The following is a 16,747-nucleotide window of genomic DNA, read 5'->3' as shown; positions in this document are numbered from 1 at the left end:
CACCCTGGACCCATCATAGACACAGCAAACAGAATGGGAGACCGTTAGCTCCTCCCCTCCACACCGCCCACCCGTCACAGACACACCAAACAGAACAGCTGGAATAACAAAAAGAAGCCCGACAGAGTCTTTGCTACACTGTCTTTGAGCTGAGGTGGGATTTCAGCTAAGGTGGTTGTTTATTCACAGAGATATTTTTCAAACCATTTCAAGCTGGCCATGGTGACACACATCTGTAATCTTAGCCCTTGGGATGCTGATGTGGGAGCTTGCTCCTGTTGAAGGGCCGTCTAGGCTCCATGGTGAAATTGACTCTAAGACGCAATGCCTTCAGTTCTGTGCACAGAGAAACACTAATTACTTTTAATACACTCCTTGAAGTGAAGCGGTTGGGTCCACCTGTACATGCCATTCATGCTTCTCGGTGTCTGTGGTCTGCCTGGGCTTGGAGTGTGCCTGTGTGCATCTGACTTCTCAAACTTGCCCCAGCACAAATAAATCTCACTGTTATTACTTAAAATGTGTGATTTTAGTGAGTTAAAACATATTAATGATGTTAAATGGTAGATTAGGTAAATAAATGCCTTTCTTTAAAGGTTTCTTCTATAAATCTGAGGCAGTCTTTTTAGTTTTCAAATGTTCAATTAATTATTATAGTTTTGATTGAATTATCTTTTTTTTTCCAATAATATTTTTGGCTGGAAGTAGAGCTCACAGGCAGAGTCCCTTCCAAGCATGGTCAATGCTTAACGAGAAGAAACAGCGTGACAAATCTGTTTGTTTTCTGCTCTCAGGAGGAGAACTGTAAACCCCAAACACCTTTACCGAAATCACACGGGCAAAGAACTCCCACAAATAACAGAAAGACGAAGCAGAAGGAGAAAAGTCCTGACCGACTTCCCAAAGGCACACAGGCCCGGGTCCCCTCCCCGTCTTCCCCTAGACGTCTCGTCCAGCACCAGCCAACTCAGCAGAACCTTGGAAAAAGCTTCAGGCTCCCTGAAGCAAGAAAGCCTCCATTTGTGGTTAGACATGTGAGCTTGAAGTGATTTCTCAGAGTAACTTGTTGCAGTGAGGATGCTGATAGGAGCGGGAGGAAGAAGCGTTGAGCCACGCCAACACGTGGCGATAGTGACTACCAAGGGAATTCAAATGAATAATAGCTGCCATTAAATGATGTTCATTTCCCAGCATCATTGTTAGGAAATGTCTATAAAGGCATCTCGGAGGGAATTTGCTCAATCGCCCCATTTTAAATTTTAGAACATTATTAATTGAGTATGATGTCTGTAGATAACTCACCATTACTCAGAGGCGTCTGTGAACTGCCAGGAACTGAAGATGTCAATCAAAGGCTGGCTGATAAGGTGCCTCAATTCAAAGTGAAGGTCCAGCCCTTTATAAGAAACAGTTTTCCTCTTCTCGATGAGACTGATGCTCAGTAACCAAATGCTGAGCAGGGCAAGATGTCAGTGGGGGAAAAAGCAAGGATGGGTCTCACTCAAAGAACCTTCTGAATCTTAGTCACCAGAAGCAGTGGGCATGGTTAGTCACTCTAGTCCTTGTGGCTATCTTGAAAATTTGCTTTTAATTACTGTATTATAAAATAGACATTGGCTCATCAGTGTAATAAATGGGATGTCTAAAGTCAGGTGTTGCGATATACCCTCATAATCCCAGCACTTGGGAGGCTAAGGCAGGAGGATAAACATGAGTTTGAGGCTAGCCTGGGCTGCATAGCCTGTTTCAGGAAAATTTGAGCTACTGGTTACACACACACACACACACACACACATACACACACACAGCCACAAATCATTAATTTGATTATTTTCTTCAGTTTTTGTATTCATAGCCTTTATGTTTTCCATGAAACTGTCTGTAATTATAGTAAACTGAGGTTTATCTGTCCTGCCTTGTTCCATAGCTACTTCTAAATAATCGTTCAAAGGCTTAATATCAATTACAGAATGTTTGGCCTATAGTTTAGGCTTATTACTAACTTGCTCTTACATTTAAATTAACCCATTTCTATTAACCTATGTATTACCACATTTCTGTGGCTTTTACCAGTCTGCTGGCATCTTATTTCTTGGGCAACTGGCTCCAGTCTCTTTCGACTTTGCTCTTCCTTCTCCGTGTATTCAACTTGGCTTTCCCACCTAGATATATTCTGCCTTGCTATAGGTCAAATTAGCTTTATTATCAACCAATGAGAGCAACATATATTCCCAACGTACAGAAGGGATATCCCATAGCAATATATAGATACATTCAAATTAATGTTTTTGTTATTTCATACCCTCCGTGAACTCTATCACACCTTCCAGTTAGTGACTATCTTCAGAATGTTAATAATGGGTAAATTGTCAACATTTTCACTTAAAGTCACTAGAAATTATGATTGTGCATCTGGTACACGTTGTGAGGTGGGGTAAATCTCAGTCTAGGCATTGTTGAGATTGTTGTGTGTAATTTGTTTCTAGGTAGAATTGAGCTTTCTGGCTAGAAAACACCAACTAGCTAATCTCCAAATAAGAACTATTCATAGACACAGAAATACTAAATGGCTGTTTTCTTTTTATTGATCTTGGTAAAGATGTCTGCCAAAAAATGTAGTAACCCATCAGTAAATATGGCTCCATAGATGTGTTGATAGCTTGCATTTATTTTGGACAGTGTGACTTATTCTATTCCATACTGATGCTTATCAAATGCAGTCTCTGCCACTGTGGAGTAATCCATCTTGTAAAAACAATGGTTAGATTTCTTAGGGAGTGAAAATTTCCATTTCTACTGTTTAACAAATCATTACAGTTTTGACTGTATGCTCAGCTCTTTTATAGGTACATACTTGATTAGGCAGATTTTCTGATCATGTGTGAGACATCCTTAATAGAAGCATTAAAATTTAGAGAACTTGTGTCTGGAAAGGTGGCTCAGCAGTTAAGAGCATTGGCTGTTCTTCCTGAGGACCCAGGTTCAATTTTCAGCACCCACACAGCAGCTCCTGTTGGTAACTCCAGATCCAAGGGATCTGATGCCCCCTTCTGGCCTCTGTGGACACCAGCACACATGTAGTACATGGACATACATGCAAACAAAACACTCATATACTTTAAAAAGTTTAAATTAAAAATTAAAAAAACATAATCAGTCTGTTTCTTGACTTTCAATAAACACTAGCATTGTAGTCTGCTTTGCTGAAAAAAATAAAAATTTCAAAGTCCATTTCAGAAATTTAAAATTTACGCTGTAGAAGAATCTCTTTTTCAAGCATTTGACCTGCTTCTGCAGGTCATGTTGGCCAGTTTTGTCTTAGGAAGCCTGGCCTGTCACTTGAAGTAAGAGAGAGTAGTCACTGCTATTGTGGGCTTTCTTGGTTCGCTTTGGTTTTGAGACAGGGTTTCTCTGTGTAGCCCTGGCTATCCTGGAACTTGTTCTGTAGACCAGGCTGGCCTTGAACCTCAAATCTGCCTGCCTCTGCTGGGATCAAAGGTGTGTGCCACAACTGCCTGGCTCTATTGTGTTTTAAAAGAATCTAGATTGGAGGAGAATCTGAATGGTGATTCTCTTGTTTTTGGAATGCTCTATGCGGTCCAAAGGATTCTGGGCCGGGCGTGGCAGCTCACACCTTTTTTCCAGCTCTCAGGAGGCGAAAACTCAGCGCTGCCTTTTATCAACCTTCAGTTCTCTGTGCTCACATTTGACACTCACCCTCAGATCTGACCTCGCATGAGATGGTGGGCATAAAATGTACCATCCTCTGAGACCATGATTTAGGCTATTTTTCAAGTGTCTTTCTGAATGGGGGTAGGGGAGGCATTGTGGGTAGCGAGAAGGTAGTCCAAGCTACTGCAGGAAGAGGCTTACCTGTCTCCTTCACTTTCAGGTGGACAGTGAAAACCCCTTTGGAGAAAGCAGTTTGGAACATCACTTACCGAAGTCCAGAAGAAAATCGAAGGTTTTAGACTTCGCTCTTCCAGTGAGAAGAGGTACTGGAGTTTCTCGTTACTAACATCCCTTTACTGAGCATGAGTGCATTCCACTGGGCATCCTTCGTTCTGAGGAATTACAGGCTAGGTTGGAAACTGTGGACCTGTCTCTCTGGGTCTCTCCAGCCGAGACATTCCCATGGGCAGAGGCCACTAAAAAGCAGCTTACTTCCAACACGCCCTCAGTACTTGTAGGGGACTGAGCTGGGTGGTGTGACTGATCACATGTGGCCACAGCCCACGGCTAGGCTGGCAAACAGGCAGCACTTCCTCTTGGCGTGAACTCTTTGCGAAGGCATGGCTGACAGTTAGCAAACATGTTGTTTGTTTTTGCCGTTTTTCCAAGGATGAAGGAGCAAGACACTGATGGTGGTCATGACACTTGCTGACGGATTCCACGTTAGTTAGTGAGGAGGGAGCCAGCTCTCGCAGCGTTTGGGATCCACTTGCGAACGATGTTGAGGACCTGAAAGGGCTTTGATTGACATGGATGATGGCTAGCCACATTTAGCATGCTAGAAATCGAAACTGAGTGATTGTAAAATGTAACACAGCAGTGAGAAAGTCACTGGCCACTAGGATAATACTGTTACAATGCACTGTGCTGGCATTTGTTACACTGTAGGAGAATGGGAGGAATGCATCCTGTCTTCGTGTAATTATGAATGCAGGTTTTAATCTGGAGGTTTCATCAGGACCCCCACCCCATTAAGATTCCTGGACTGTACATTACTAATTGACAGTGTCTGGGGTAAGGCACTCCTGGGGGGCTTTGACCTCAGGAGAAATGTGTGAGTCTGTCCCCAGTGAAGGTCATGGCAGCTTGCCTGGAGTTCTTAGTCTGGACAGGGCTGGTGATGATCCCTTCTGTTACCCCGTGGTGGGACCAGACGTGGGATAGCCTTACAGTGCAGTTCCCTGTGTTCGGCTTGACGGTTTGTACTTTGAAAGGACTGCCGAGTGTTGTGGAGGTAACTCAGACCAGACAGAGTGACTGATAACCACTGACCCGGACAGCGTGGGGCTGGGAGGAGGAAGCGCTTCATCACCTCTGACATTTAATTTAAGCACTGCAATTGAAAATCACTGGTGCAGCCCGTAAAAGCAGGGTCATCTTCCCTGTCACAGCAAAAGCAAGCAACAGCAAATGTCCTTTCCTGGAAGGACAGTGGGGCTTTGCTTGATGCTCGTTTGCCTCCGATGGCGGCATACACCATGCTTCTCTTGCTCCTGGTGGGTGAGGACGTTTCCCAAGGTTATGAGTATGAGTCTTACACCGAGCTGTTAGCAGAGCTACAACCTCTGGATGTTCAGCTCTCTGGACTGAGGTCCTGGAATCCCTGGGACTCCAGGCCATCTCTATTCTTAGGTCACCCCCAGATCTATGGGAGAATAAAGCCACCCCTCTAAGACTTTGTGTGCCTCTGAGCCAGCTGGGGCTCCTGTTGAACTGCACATCTTGATAAAGTGCTGGCATGGGGCCTGGGTACTTTTCTCACAAGCTTCCAGGGGGTCCTTGAGAAACAAGGGCCAGCAGCAGAACAGATGTTAATGCAGTTCTGATCTTGTCGCAGGGGAGTGCCCAGGGAGTCCCTAGGCCTGGATTGGTTTGTAGCTACTTGGCATCGCTGATTCCCTGTCTAGTTTAGTGTGGTGGCGGTTGCGGCTTTTCCAGAACCATGTGTACACACACAGATAAGTGTGCCCAGATAGGAATGGTGTCAGGCTGTAAAAATTTCTGTTCTTCCTTATTGCATCTGGTGGTGTAAGGGGACGATAAATCTGGAGAGTGTTTTGTCGTTAAACTTAAGGAAAAAATCCACTTGCTTGGCAGTTTTTATGTGTATTTGTTACTTTTGGAGTTTTTTTTTTTTTGTATTGCAATATTTTGTTTTGTTTTGGAATTAGGGTCTTGTATGTGTTAGGCTATTGCTTTGTTTTCTTGTCGTCCTTGTCACTCACTAGTATGGGAAGTATGGGATCCACTTACCTCTCATAGACATTTAGGGCGATGACAATGATTTGTGGTTTGGATGCGCTGGGTTTCTCTGTGTTCTTAGGTATTACTGGCGCGATGTCACAGCCATGTTTCCCTCAAGAGCTCCTGTGTTAACTGATCTCCGGAAACCAACCGGTACTCACACAGCAGAGCATAGGAACTTTATATTAGATCCATAGGGTCTTCTTCCAGGCTCTGGGCATCTGGACAGATAGGTTTTCTCTGTTTAAGACTGTAAGGGTGCTGGCCTTCTGCTCCATGGCATGTTTGTTGCTCCCAGCCCCTTTCCAACTGGGCTGTCATTGAAAATACAACCTGACTGTGGACCCCAAGAAGACAGAAAGTTCCCTAGAATTTCAGTGCCCCAAGAGACACTGAGTTGTGAACTTGTATTTTACAAGGGAACCTTTAGTCCCTTTGTCATTCATTTATTGTCTAAAATCTTGCTTCTTCTGTGGGGTAAATGTGCCAGTCGTTATATGGCTAACTGGTAACAACGAGCTTTTCACACTCCTCCACCTCTCTCTTCTAGCATCTTCTCTTGAAAGCCTTGAAGCAAACGTAAAGGTAATTGTAGCAGTAACTTCTGTAAAATTATTTGTTTCCAGTGTCTAGGTCAAGCCCTGTTCAGTTAGTGGGGAGAATATGTTCCTAGCTGTGCTGCTCATGGGCCAGCATGGGTTCGGTAGGGTTTCTGCAGACCAGTGCTCACACTCCACTGTCTACTTCACTGTGGGGTTCATTGGCTTGCTCCCCTTTTTTTGTTGCCAAGGGAGAGTTTATATAGGCCGATTATTATCTTATCACCAGTGACTTAAGTTGCCTGTCTCCAATCAGATCCCTCTCTACAGCGAGGTGCTAATCGTGTCCTCAAACTTGACCAGTTTGCCCAGCTGAGAGCCACAGCTTTTATGCTACAAACTGAGAGGCGCACGGGAAGGAAGTGAACTGTATACTGCATTTCCTATGTACAGGACAGTCACACTTTGTTGAAAAATTCCATCTTCCTCAGAACCAAAAAGTCAGTGTCCTCAGAAATCAGCGCTCTAGTTGGGCAGTGGTGGCACACACTCTTAATTCTAGCACCTTGGAGGCAGATGCCGGCCGATCTCAATGAGTTTGAGGCCAGCTTGGTCTATAAAATGTGTTCTAGAACAGCCAGGACTGTTAGAGAAACCCTATGTTGAAAAACCAGAAAAAAAAAAAAAGAAATCAAAGTTCTAAGTGTGAGTTTACCTTGGCTTATTAATGTTGCCAAACACAGAGCCTTTTGACTGTGTCTCCCCGACCCGTATTCCTGAGGCTTCTGTAACATGGTCCCCTTTTTTATTTGTGGGTGATCCCTGGCCACGTGTTCTGTTATCTGACCTCACTTTCGCTTCCTTGTCCTAGCCTGCCCCTACCTCTGTATTAGGCAAATCAAAACCCAAACTACGAGTCAAGAGTAACTCACATTGTCACTCAGGTCACCAGAGAGCCTGACGAGCGCATTGTCTTAAGGAGTCAGACATCACCACCTTTAGATCCGAGGAAGTCCGGACGACCCTCGCCCAATCACCGAGGGGATGTGGAGCTCCTGCTGGACACTTCACTTCCTACCTCCCAGCATTCCAGATCTCCCAGCCCTCTGGATGAGCCTCTCCTGGGAGAAAGGTCAGCAGCTGGTGCCTATCCCCTTGCCTGATGAGCCTTGTGCTTTGTCAGGAAGAAAGTCTGGATGCCCTGTTTGTTTGTTTTGCTGGGCTATTCACACAGTGACCGTGATCGTTCCTTTTCAAACCTATACAAAACGTACCGTTAACTTCTTTTTTCTCGGGCAAGTGTTTGAGGGTACCTGGTGTAGGTTTAGTGTGTAACTCAATGGTATAGCACTTGTCTAGCACGCATGAGGCCCTAGTACCGCCAAAAAGAAAAACCAAACCAAACCATCACGGCAAACAACAGAAAAACAGGCAGGAGCTGGACCCAGTGAGTGAAAGTGCGTGCACTCTTGATGCTCAGGCATGAAGGCCTGAGCCCAGAATCCCAGCACCCACATAAAACAGCCAGGTGTGGTCCTGCTGGCAGGGGTGAGTTGGGTGGAGGTGGGTTGAAGACAGAGCTTCAGTGAGAGAACCTGTCTTAAGGGAATCTAGACTGAGTGACGGGAGCACCCTACATCTCCCGTCTTCTGCTGCACACACATACATACATATACATGTATGCACACACATACATACACATACATGCATGCACACACATACATACACATACATAAATGCACACACACATACACATACATGTATGCACACATGTACACATACCCATTTTTTCTTTATGATACTATGTAAACTTGACTGCAGGGAGGAAGCTTTTATGTTAAGTCCAGTTCAAATAATCCATGTCCTGTGTCCTAAGTGTCCAATGCCTTCAGCAATAGGGCCTGAACACTAACCTCCGAGAGGCATCCCAGGGCAATATCAGTAGCCTATATTGTCTGGGGAGTCATTCGGACTACCTTGACTCAAAAGGAGGTTTCTCATGCCTGGTACTGTTGCTATGTTGTTCTTGCATGGAGCATTGTGAGCCCAAGTGGCACAACTTCATTTAAGACACACACACACACACACACACACACACACACACACACACACACACACTGTGTATAATTTTAGGTAAATATAAAACCATGATTCCTCAAGGCTTTATCTGACAACCTTGGTGTTATTTATACTTCTTCCCATTTTTTTCTCTTTTCCCCTGAGTATCGCTTGTATCCCATTCCCTGCTCAACCCCCCACCTCCCACAGTGTATTATAATTTTGCTGGTTTCTGTGGTTACATCTGGAGATTTGGGGGTAGGAGCCTCTGATAAGAGAGAACATGTGGCTTTTGTTTTTCTGGGTTCAGGAAAACATTCAATATGACCTTTCCTAGTTCCCTCCATTTACCTGAACATTTCATAATTTCATTGTTCTTGACAACTGACTAGCATTCCATAGTGTTTATGTAGCACATTTTCCCTATCTATTCAGCAGCTGAAGGATATGTAGGTTGCTTCTGTTTCATAGCGATTACAAATAGGGTGCAAATAAACATGGCCGAGCAAGTGACTCTGGAGTAGGATACGAAGTGCTTTGAGCCTTGCCAAGGAGTGGTGTTGCTGGGTCGTGTGGTAGACCTAATTTTAGGCTTCTCAGTCCAAGATTTTAATGGAAGGTAGACAAAGCCTTTTGAATACCAGAATGAAGAATGTCGTCCCCAAGGAAAGAGCCTCCGCTTCCATCCCCCACATCTGGAGCATGTTCTTGTGTGTGCGGACAAGGAGAATCACAGAGAAGGCTGGCATGAGGCAGCTCTATTCCCTCCATGCAGCTGTAGCATCTTCAAGGCCTACGTGTCCCGCGGGTGGCTAGTTTTAAAGACTTGCTGTATTTCTCATAAGATTCTTAGGGAGAGCAGTAGTTATGTGTATAATGTTTCCTGAAACACAGTAGAGCATCGAGGTTGCAGCCATTTGCTGCCTATTGTTTTCCTAGGTTGGTAATTGTAGGACGAGGGGGCTGCTTGTTCGTCCTGGCCGCCCAGAACCAAAATAACCACACAGAAACTGTATTCATTAAATCTCTGCTTGGCCCATTAGCTCTAACTTCTTATTGGCTAACTCTTACATCTTAGTTTAATGCATTTCTAGTAATCTGTATAACACCACGAGGTCATGGCCTACCAGCAAAGATTCAGCACATCTATCTCCCGCAGTGGCTCTATGGCGTATCCCGACTCCACCCTTCTTTCTCCCAGCATTCAGTCCAGTCCTTCCTGCCTACTTAAGTTCTGCCCTATTAACAGGCCAAGGCAGTTTCTTTATTCATTCATGGCAATCACAGCACACAGAGGAGACTCTCACATCAGATAACAGATGTGTAGGCTCAGTCCTACTGGGGCCTTATGTTCTTGCTCCAGAGAAGGGTGTGATGGGAGGCCAATGGGCATGAACCAAGGACAGGGGGAGCTGCAGGGGGTCAGCAGCATAGTGGCCCTAACAACCACCCCGGACTTCCATTGTCTGCTAATGAACAGTTCTCCATATGTCCTTGATGCCATCCTGTTGACATCTCAAATATGTGTGCCACTCTAGTGTTTCTCACACATGAACAGAATAACTTACCTGGATTGCTAAGACTCTTTGAACGTCTCAAGGAATCAGGATCAGAACTTTTCACCATCTCATTTCTGTGTGCACCTTTAGCTTGGCGATACCTCAGAATTTAGGACCTGATCCCCAGATACAGAATGAATGAATTCACTACTCAGTATTGGTTTTTAATGATTTATTTTGTGGACTAAGTGTATATCAAGCGTCATGCATGTGCTTGTTCCCGTGGAGACTGGAAGTGGATGCCCTGGCACTGGAGTTAAAGGCAGTTGTGAGGCAGAAGATGGAGTGTTGGGAACTGAACGTAGGTCCCTGGCCAGAGCCACGAATGCTCACTCCTCCAAGCCCTCAAACAACAACTCTTCAGCCCCCACCGTGGTATTCATTACCTACTGTGTCTTTTGTATAACCAGGCTACCCTCAAACTCCAGACCCTTCTACCTCAGTCTCCTTAGGACGAGGACTACAGGTGTATGTAGTTTGGGGTGGGATATTAACCAGAGCCTCCATCTGGGTCTCAGTCGAGGGGACACATTAACCCGACGGGGCCAGTGTCCACTGTCAGAAGCGTTGTGAAATGAACAACACGTGGGTCAGCTGACCTCTGGGGGCGGGGGTGGGGTGAGAGGGGCAGACTCTGGAAGGACTCCCTGAGAAGAGTTCTGGGAGTTAGTGAGGGCAGGGGCTTGGCTGGGAAGGCGGCAGTATTCTGCACAGAGGCGTCTGCGGAAGAGAGAAAGCACAGTGTGTGGGTGGCCTACACTGGATGAGATGTAAAATAAAGCCCTCGTGGCAGAAAACAATTGAGGTTAAGTTTTTAAAATACAATTTGGGATTGAAAGAAACAGGATTTTTCTCATTCGCAAATTCCCCGAAAACCAGAACGTCCAAAGAAGAACACCAAGCTCATAGGCGGACACCAAGCACAGCTTGTTTTTACCATGCTGGTGGTATGTATTCCCGTGATCCTGGCATGTAGATTTGATGCCAGCATTAAGATCATAGGTGTACCATTTTGCATCCTGACACTTTAGCTTATGGTTAAGTTTCAACCCATGTTTAAGTACTCTAAGTCAGCATCCTTTTCAGCAGCTGCATAACGCTTCCCCTGTTTCCTCTGTCGGGCAGGTTCCATCCTCGCTCCCAGTCCACGTGGAGGAAGATCCATGAGAGAGTGTGCAGCCTCCTGACATCCCACAGAGCTCACTCGAAGGTTAGGGCTTCTGGCGAGACCAGACCCTTGCTGGTAAATGTGGGACCTGGAATTGGCAGTCCAGTGAGGGAAGCAGACATTAGTGAAATGACCGTAGAAACCCTGTGACATTGTGACACTCACCCGGTAGAGAATGCGGTGTCCTAAGCCTGACCGTGCAGGTATCTGCATGGTTGGGAGTCAGGGCAGGCTTCCAGAGGAAGAGACACGGAGGAGGTTAATGCGGGCAGTTCATGGCACAACATTCACCAGGCAGAGGTCCTGGCGCGCTCCAGTGGACCGCACAGGCTCTCTCACCCTCTGCTCACAGAAGTTCCAACACAGAGAAGAAAACATTTATGTGAGGGTCCCTGTAGGGCCACAATTGGGAAGAAATGGCTTCTATAATTTAATAAGCTGTTTTGGTTGCTTGATGTTTTCTGTAGGCTTAGGGAGGGTTTCTGACCTATGGTAGATATACCCAGTTCTTGATGTTTCCTGCAAACAGGCAGCTTGGTGATCTGGACCTGCATTTAAGGTAGTCCAGTGAAGTGTCAAGAGAGTCCTCAGTTTTTAGAGCTGATCATGCCACACAGTCTAGCTTATGCCAGGCTGGCAGGATGACATTTGTCATTGGGTATTGGTCATGGTACCCATGGGAATAGTCATTTTCTTTGTTTCCTCTCTGACTTAATCTTATTTCTCAATCTAAAGGAAATGAATCGCCATAAGATGGAGAGAGAGAAGGACACACACACACACATACATACATACATACATACACACATGACCCCATTTATATGACACATAGGGGAAGCACAGACCTCTTCTCACCGAAAACCACATGTCTGGGTGTTACCAGTCTTTATTACATCCTGGGTGATGCAATGGCTGGATGTGTTTTGTTACAGGAAGATTTTATCCCTGAAACAAATTATATCTGTGAAAGACCAAGCTACCCCCTGAAGAAACTCCCACTACATGGACAGAGATATTTTTAACTACTGTCTCCTGTAAGTAAGCAGCTTAAGCACTGTTCATTATTGTGACTTGCTAAAAAACGTTTCCGCCTGTCTCCTGCTGGCCCTGAAGCAGCTAGGAAATGTGGAGGAGGTGGGAAGGAGCTCTCGGAGCTCCCCAATCCCCCAACCCATCCCCCTTCAGGGAAATGCCAGTTCTCATATCCCCTCCTCAGGCACCTCCCTCCCACTTTATGTACAGGACACTTGAGCTGCTTTTCAGTTCCTTGACCACAGCCTTTGTCCCGCCTTGGGGGTCTCTACGTGTTACCTGGGCTACCATTTCCTGACTCGAATGGAGTACCTTCCGTTGATCCTTTGGTCTGTGACTCTCCGTTTTGACTCTCCTTTAGCACCCTGCCTGTTTCTTTCCAAAGCAGAAACAATGTATTATTGCTGTTTAAAAATCCATCTTTTATCCTAGACAGAAACAGAAACCCAGCATTTAGCTCAGTACAAGGAAACCCAATCATGCGCCCTGGGCTGGGGTCGCCCTGGGCTGGGGTCCTGAGCAACGTCTTCTCTTCCCACACTCACCCTCCTACTGTCCTTATATCTGCTGACCCTCCAGCGTGGTCCTTAGCAAGTGCGCTTCTGCATGGATGCTGAGGGAGATGCTGAGGATGCTCTAGGATGCTGATGTGTGGTCAGGTACTTGGCCAGAGGGTGGCAGGCCACCATTTCTTAGTCTTCCTCCTTAATCCATGCCCCAAATAATAATTGCATTTTCTTCGAAAGTGGCACGGTGGGCAGTTGCAGGTTGGGTTTCTGGAATGGGAGTGAGGCTGGGGAACGTGGGTTCTGCCATCATGATGACAACTCTCCGCTCTTCCTTACATTATTTCCAACATAGGGTCAAGAGCTGGCCAGGTTCGTCCCATGAACTAAATGAACTAATGTCTAATTCTTACAGCCCTATGAGAGGGGTGCTTCTACTAAGTTGAAGGTAGAGAGACTGAGGTACAGAGAGCTCAAAGTGACGTGGCTAGTCAGTGGCAGGGCCGAGACTATGATTGACAGGTTTCCTTGGCACACAGTTAGCCTCAGAGACCGTGCTCTGAGTTGCCATATTCTTTCCAAAGCTAGAGGATGACAACAGAATGAGGAGGGGTAGATGCGTGTGTAAATGACAGCCCTTTGTCCCCACCCCACAGTCGGAGGGGGCGGGGCTGGCTTTGAACGTTTCCCCCTAGGAGTAATCGTGTTCTATCTTATGGTCATCAGACAGAAAGGAGCAGGGCTTTTTAAGCAAGGAAAGAGAATGGGGTGACCTGCTGGAGTTCCCCAGTCAGGCACCCAAAAGTCTGGCTTGAGGGTAATTTATGCTTCACCCTTACCCAGGGGGCTGGCAGGGCTCTCTGCCCCCAGCACAAAGGAAGGAGGACATCTTGATAATTGCCCATTCCGTGGGCTTTACATCAGAACGTTCTGCTTGATAGATTAGAGGGCAGATTCTAGGACGCACTTAATCTCTTGTTGTAAGAGTCGCTATGCTTTCATCGGGCTGTTACACGGATCACAGCACACAGAGTGACCAAATGCCAAATTACATTCAGTTTCTACGTGGGTAAAGTCAAGTTGCACCAAGCTGATATCTGGGCACTGGTGTGAGGGGGCTAGGAAGGAAGGAGATTAGACTCCCACCCCATTGCCAATTCTGCCTTGGAAAATGGGTTTCTTTCACAACCGGACGTTCACAGACCTTTCCCGGCTGTGCCCTTTCTTCCTTTGATTAATGTTACTTTTTGAATCCTGGATCCCTAGTAAGTCAAGAATCCCAAAGGACAGAGCTAAGGGAAGGGTCTCCGGGTTGAAAGAAACCAATCCGAACAAGACGGACTAGGCGACTCTGAAGGTAACCCAGTAGAGCTGAAGAGAAGCAAGGTCAAGGAGAGCTGGAGCGCCCCCTGGTGCCTGGGAGGACAGGTTCCAGAGCGGAGCATCCTCCGTTTCCGCTCTGTGTCCCTCCCTGCCCTACTCTGCCAAGGGCTCCATGGCAGATCCCATCCTCTTTCCCCCACATCAGCTCCTTCACTATGGTCAACTTTCCCTGTCCTGGATCCCCTGTGGTCTCAGCCTCACGGAAAAATGAAAAAGATCCTTAGTCACAAAATTACCAAGAAACTTTGAACCCAAGACAGGGAGTCCCATTGTCTGTCCTGGTAGACGTGAAATAAGGAGGAGGTAGGCAGAGGAAGTGCAAGACATTGATATGTCTTTATTCTGTTGTGTCGGGACATGGGACTTGGGGTATAGGTGGATTATTTCTGGTATAATTTAAAATGAGAAATTTCCTACCAAATAAGCATAGTCCCATTCCCCCCAAACAAACAGGAAAACTCCATGACCCCCCAAACTCCACAGGTACCCTGAGATCTCTTGAAGACATGATTATTCCTGTGGTATGACCGTTAGTGAGCTGATGCCCATGTCTGGTGTCATGACCGAGAATCCTCTATGGGAGGGACTTGATGGTCCCCAGTCCCCCAGGGAATGTCAGGCCCTCATTCTCTGTGCACTGTGTGACCACCCATACCAACTATAGCCCACTGAATGCTTACAGTCTCCCCATCTGCTCCCAGATTTTTTCTGGAGCCAACCCTCAGTGAAAGGGAGCAGGAGCCAACACCACTGTCATGCTTCTAAGTAGACGGTAGACAAGGAACTCAAGTTAGAATTTCTTTAGACAGGGAAAATTATAGCCTCCTGTTTTTTTTTTTTTGTAAAACTCAAGAAAAACAACAAGAACGTACAACAAGAAAAAAAAAGGTTAAATTGCTAGTTTAAAATGCTGGTTTCTTATCCTGGTATAACCTGTAGCCCCAGCTCCTGAGACAGTAGTGGCCATGGGTCTTAATCTCACCTGTCCTAGAGGATCCTTTATACCTGTTACCCTCACCACAGCTGAAAGCAAACAAGTCCCATCTGGCAGAGCCCAAGCTCCTTCAGTCAGTGTTTTCCATCTAGATTTGGGCTCCAGCATCTGAGGGATTTGTCATTTAGTGGCTTGTGGGGGACTGGTGTAATGGATAATGTCAGTGTCCAACAGACCACATAGGTGGTCAGCAGATTCTCAGGCCTACAGGCCTCAGAGGGCCTTCGGATCATCCAGGGAGCTCTGAAAACATAGAGCCCATGTTCTATTCCATACCAGTTTATTATATGCACTCTTAAGATTTAACTCTCTATAGAAGTTTTTGTGAGGATGAAAAATTCACAAGACCCAGCCATCACCCAGTTCCAAACTCGACCCCCTTCCACGCTCAGCAATTGCTCTACTGAACAGCAGATTGGAACATGCTTAACACTCCATACCATCCAGTAGGCACGGGCATATTAGCCACGAACCAAGGACTTCCTTAACTCTGCACATAGCCCTGGGAGGAAGATGCTCAGAGTGTCTTCACTCTGCTCTTATACGAAGAGATCAAATCCTTTGCCTTATTCTGAACCAGACATAGGGAAGGGACTCAGAGTATGGGCAGTTCTGAGGCTGAGCTCGATCTAAGGCTAGGATAGTTCATGTTTTTCTTCTTGATCGTGTCAAATATTCACCCTTTTCTCAATACCACATGTAGATGTGATCTTTAAATTTTACAGGGGAACATGAATGAAAACCAAAGAAAGATGAAGGGCCCAGTCGTCGAGACACTGACACATTCCTGGAGAAATGAACATTTTTTTTTTGTTGTTGTTGGCTGGGTTGAGTTACTGGTGCCTGGCTCCCATTAAATCAAAGTTTATACTCAGTCTTTTGTGCCCAAGGTAAGATTTGTTGATTAAATTCTGTTTGGGGCTCCCATTCACACTCATCGCCTGGAGAATTTGTGTTTATTTTGAGCATGAAAAATAGGAAACATAATGGAAGTATGTCAGATGAAAGTGAGATATTTGTATGCTGTGTGAAGATACATTACTGTGATTGGTTTGATAAGGGGTTGAACAGCTAGGCAGGAGGTATACGTGGGACTTCTGGGCAAAGAAAAGAAGCAGAAGGAGATAATCAAGGTGCAGAGAGATGCCAATGAGACCTGGAGGGAGTCGTGTATATAGAACAAAAGGTAAAACGTAGATTAGTAGAAATGGGTTAATGTAAGTTATAATGGCTAGTTAGGAACCAGCTTAAGCTAAGGCCAAGCTTTCATAATTAATAGTAGGTCTCTGAGTCATTATTTGGGAGCTGGCTGGTGAGACAGAGAAAGACTCATCACATTTTTTTTTGTTTTGTTTTTTTGAAACAAGGTTTCTCTGTAGCTTTGGAGTCTGCCCTGGAACTAGCTCTTGTAGACCAGGCTGGCCTCGAACTCACAGAGATCCGCCTGCCTCTGCTTCCCAAGTGCTAGGATTAAAGGAGTGCACCACTACCGACTGCCTACAAAAAAATTTTGAAAATTCTAACAAAATTGT

The 16,747-nt window shown here is 45.8% G+C and overlaps 1 protein-coding gene across 1 annotated transcript in view; it reads left to right on the top strand.

Moving 5' to 3' along the window:
- Positions 1-16,126, top strand: part of Spata6l (spermatogenesis associated 6 like) — a 43,124-nt gene extending 26,998 nt beyond the window's left edge. Inside the window, exons 7-13 of the mRNA XM_026781412.1 lie at positions 795-1,034; positions 3,893-3,995; positions 6,527-6,561; positions 7,460-7,647; positions 11,258-11,342; positions 12,233-12,334; positions 15,941-16,126. Coding sequence (XP_026637213.1) covers positions 795-1,034; positions 3,893-3,995; positions 6,527-6,561; positions 7,460-7,647; positions 11,258-11,342; positions 12,233-12,322 — 741 coding nt within the window. The 3' untranslated portion in view covers positions 12,323-12,334; positions 15,941-16,126. The remainder of the gene's footprint in view (positions 1-794; positions 1,035-3,892; positions 3,996-6,526; positions 6,562-7,459; positions 7,648-11,257; positions 11,343-12,232; positions 12,335-15,940) is intronic.
- Positions 16,127-16,747: the final 621 nt, after the last annotated feature.

Source organism: Microtus ochrogaster, chromosome 8 (genome assembly GCF_000317375.1).
Source record: "Microtus ochrogaster isolate Prairie Vole_2 chromosome 8, MicOch1.0, whole genome shotgun sequence".
NCBI classification, from domain to species: domain Eukaryota; kingdom Metazoa; phylum Chordata; class Mammalia; order Rodentia; family Cricetidae; genus Microtus; species Microtus ochrogaster.
Note: the sequence above shows the minus strand (reverse complement) of the source record. Positions and strands in the feature narration are given on the sequence as shown.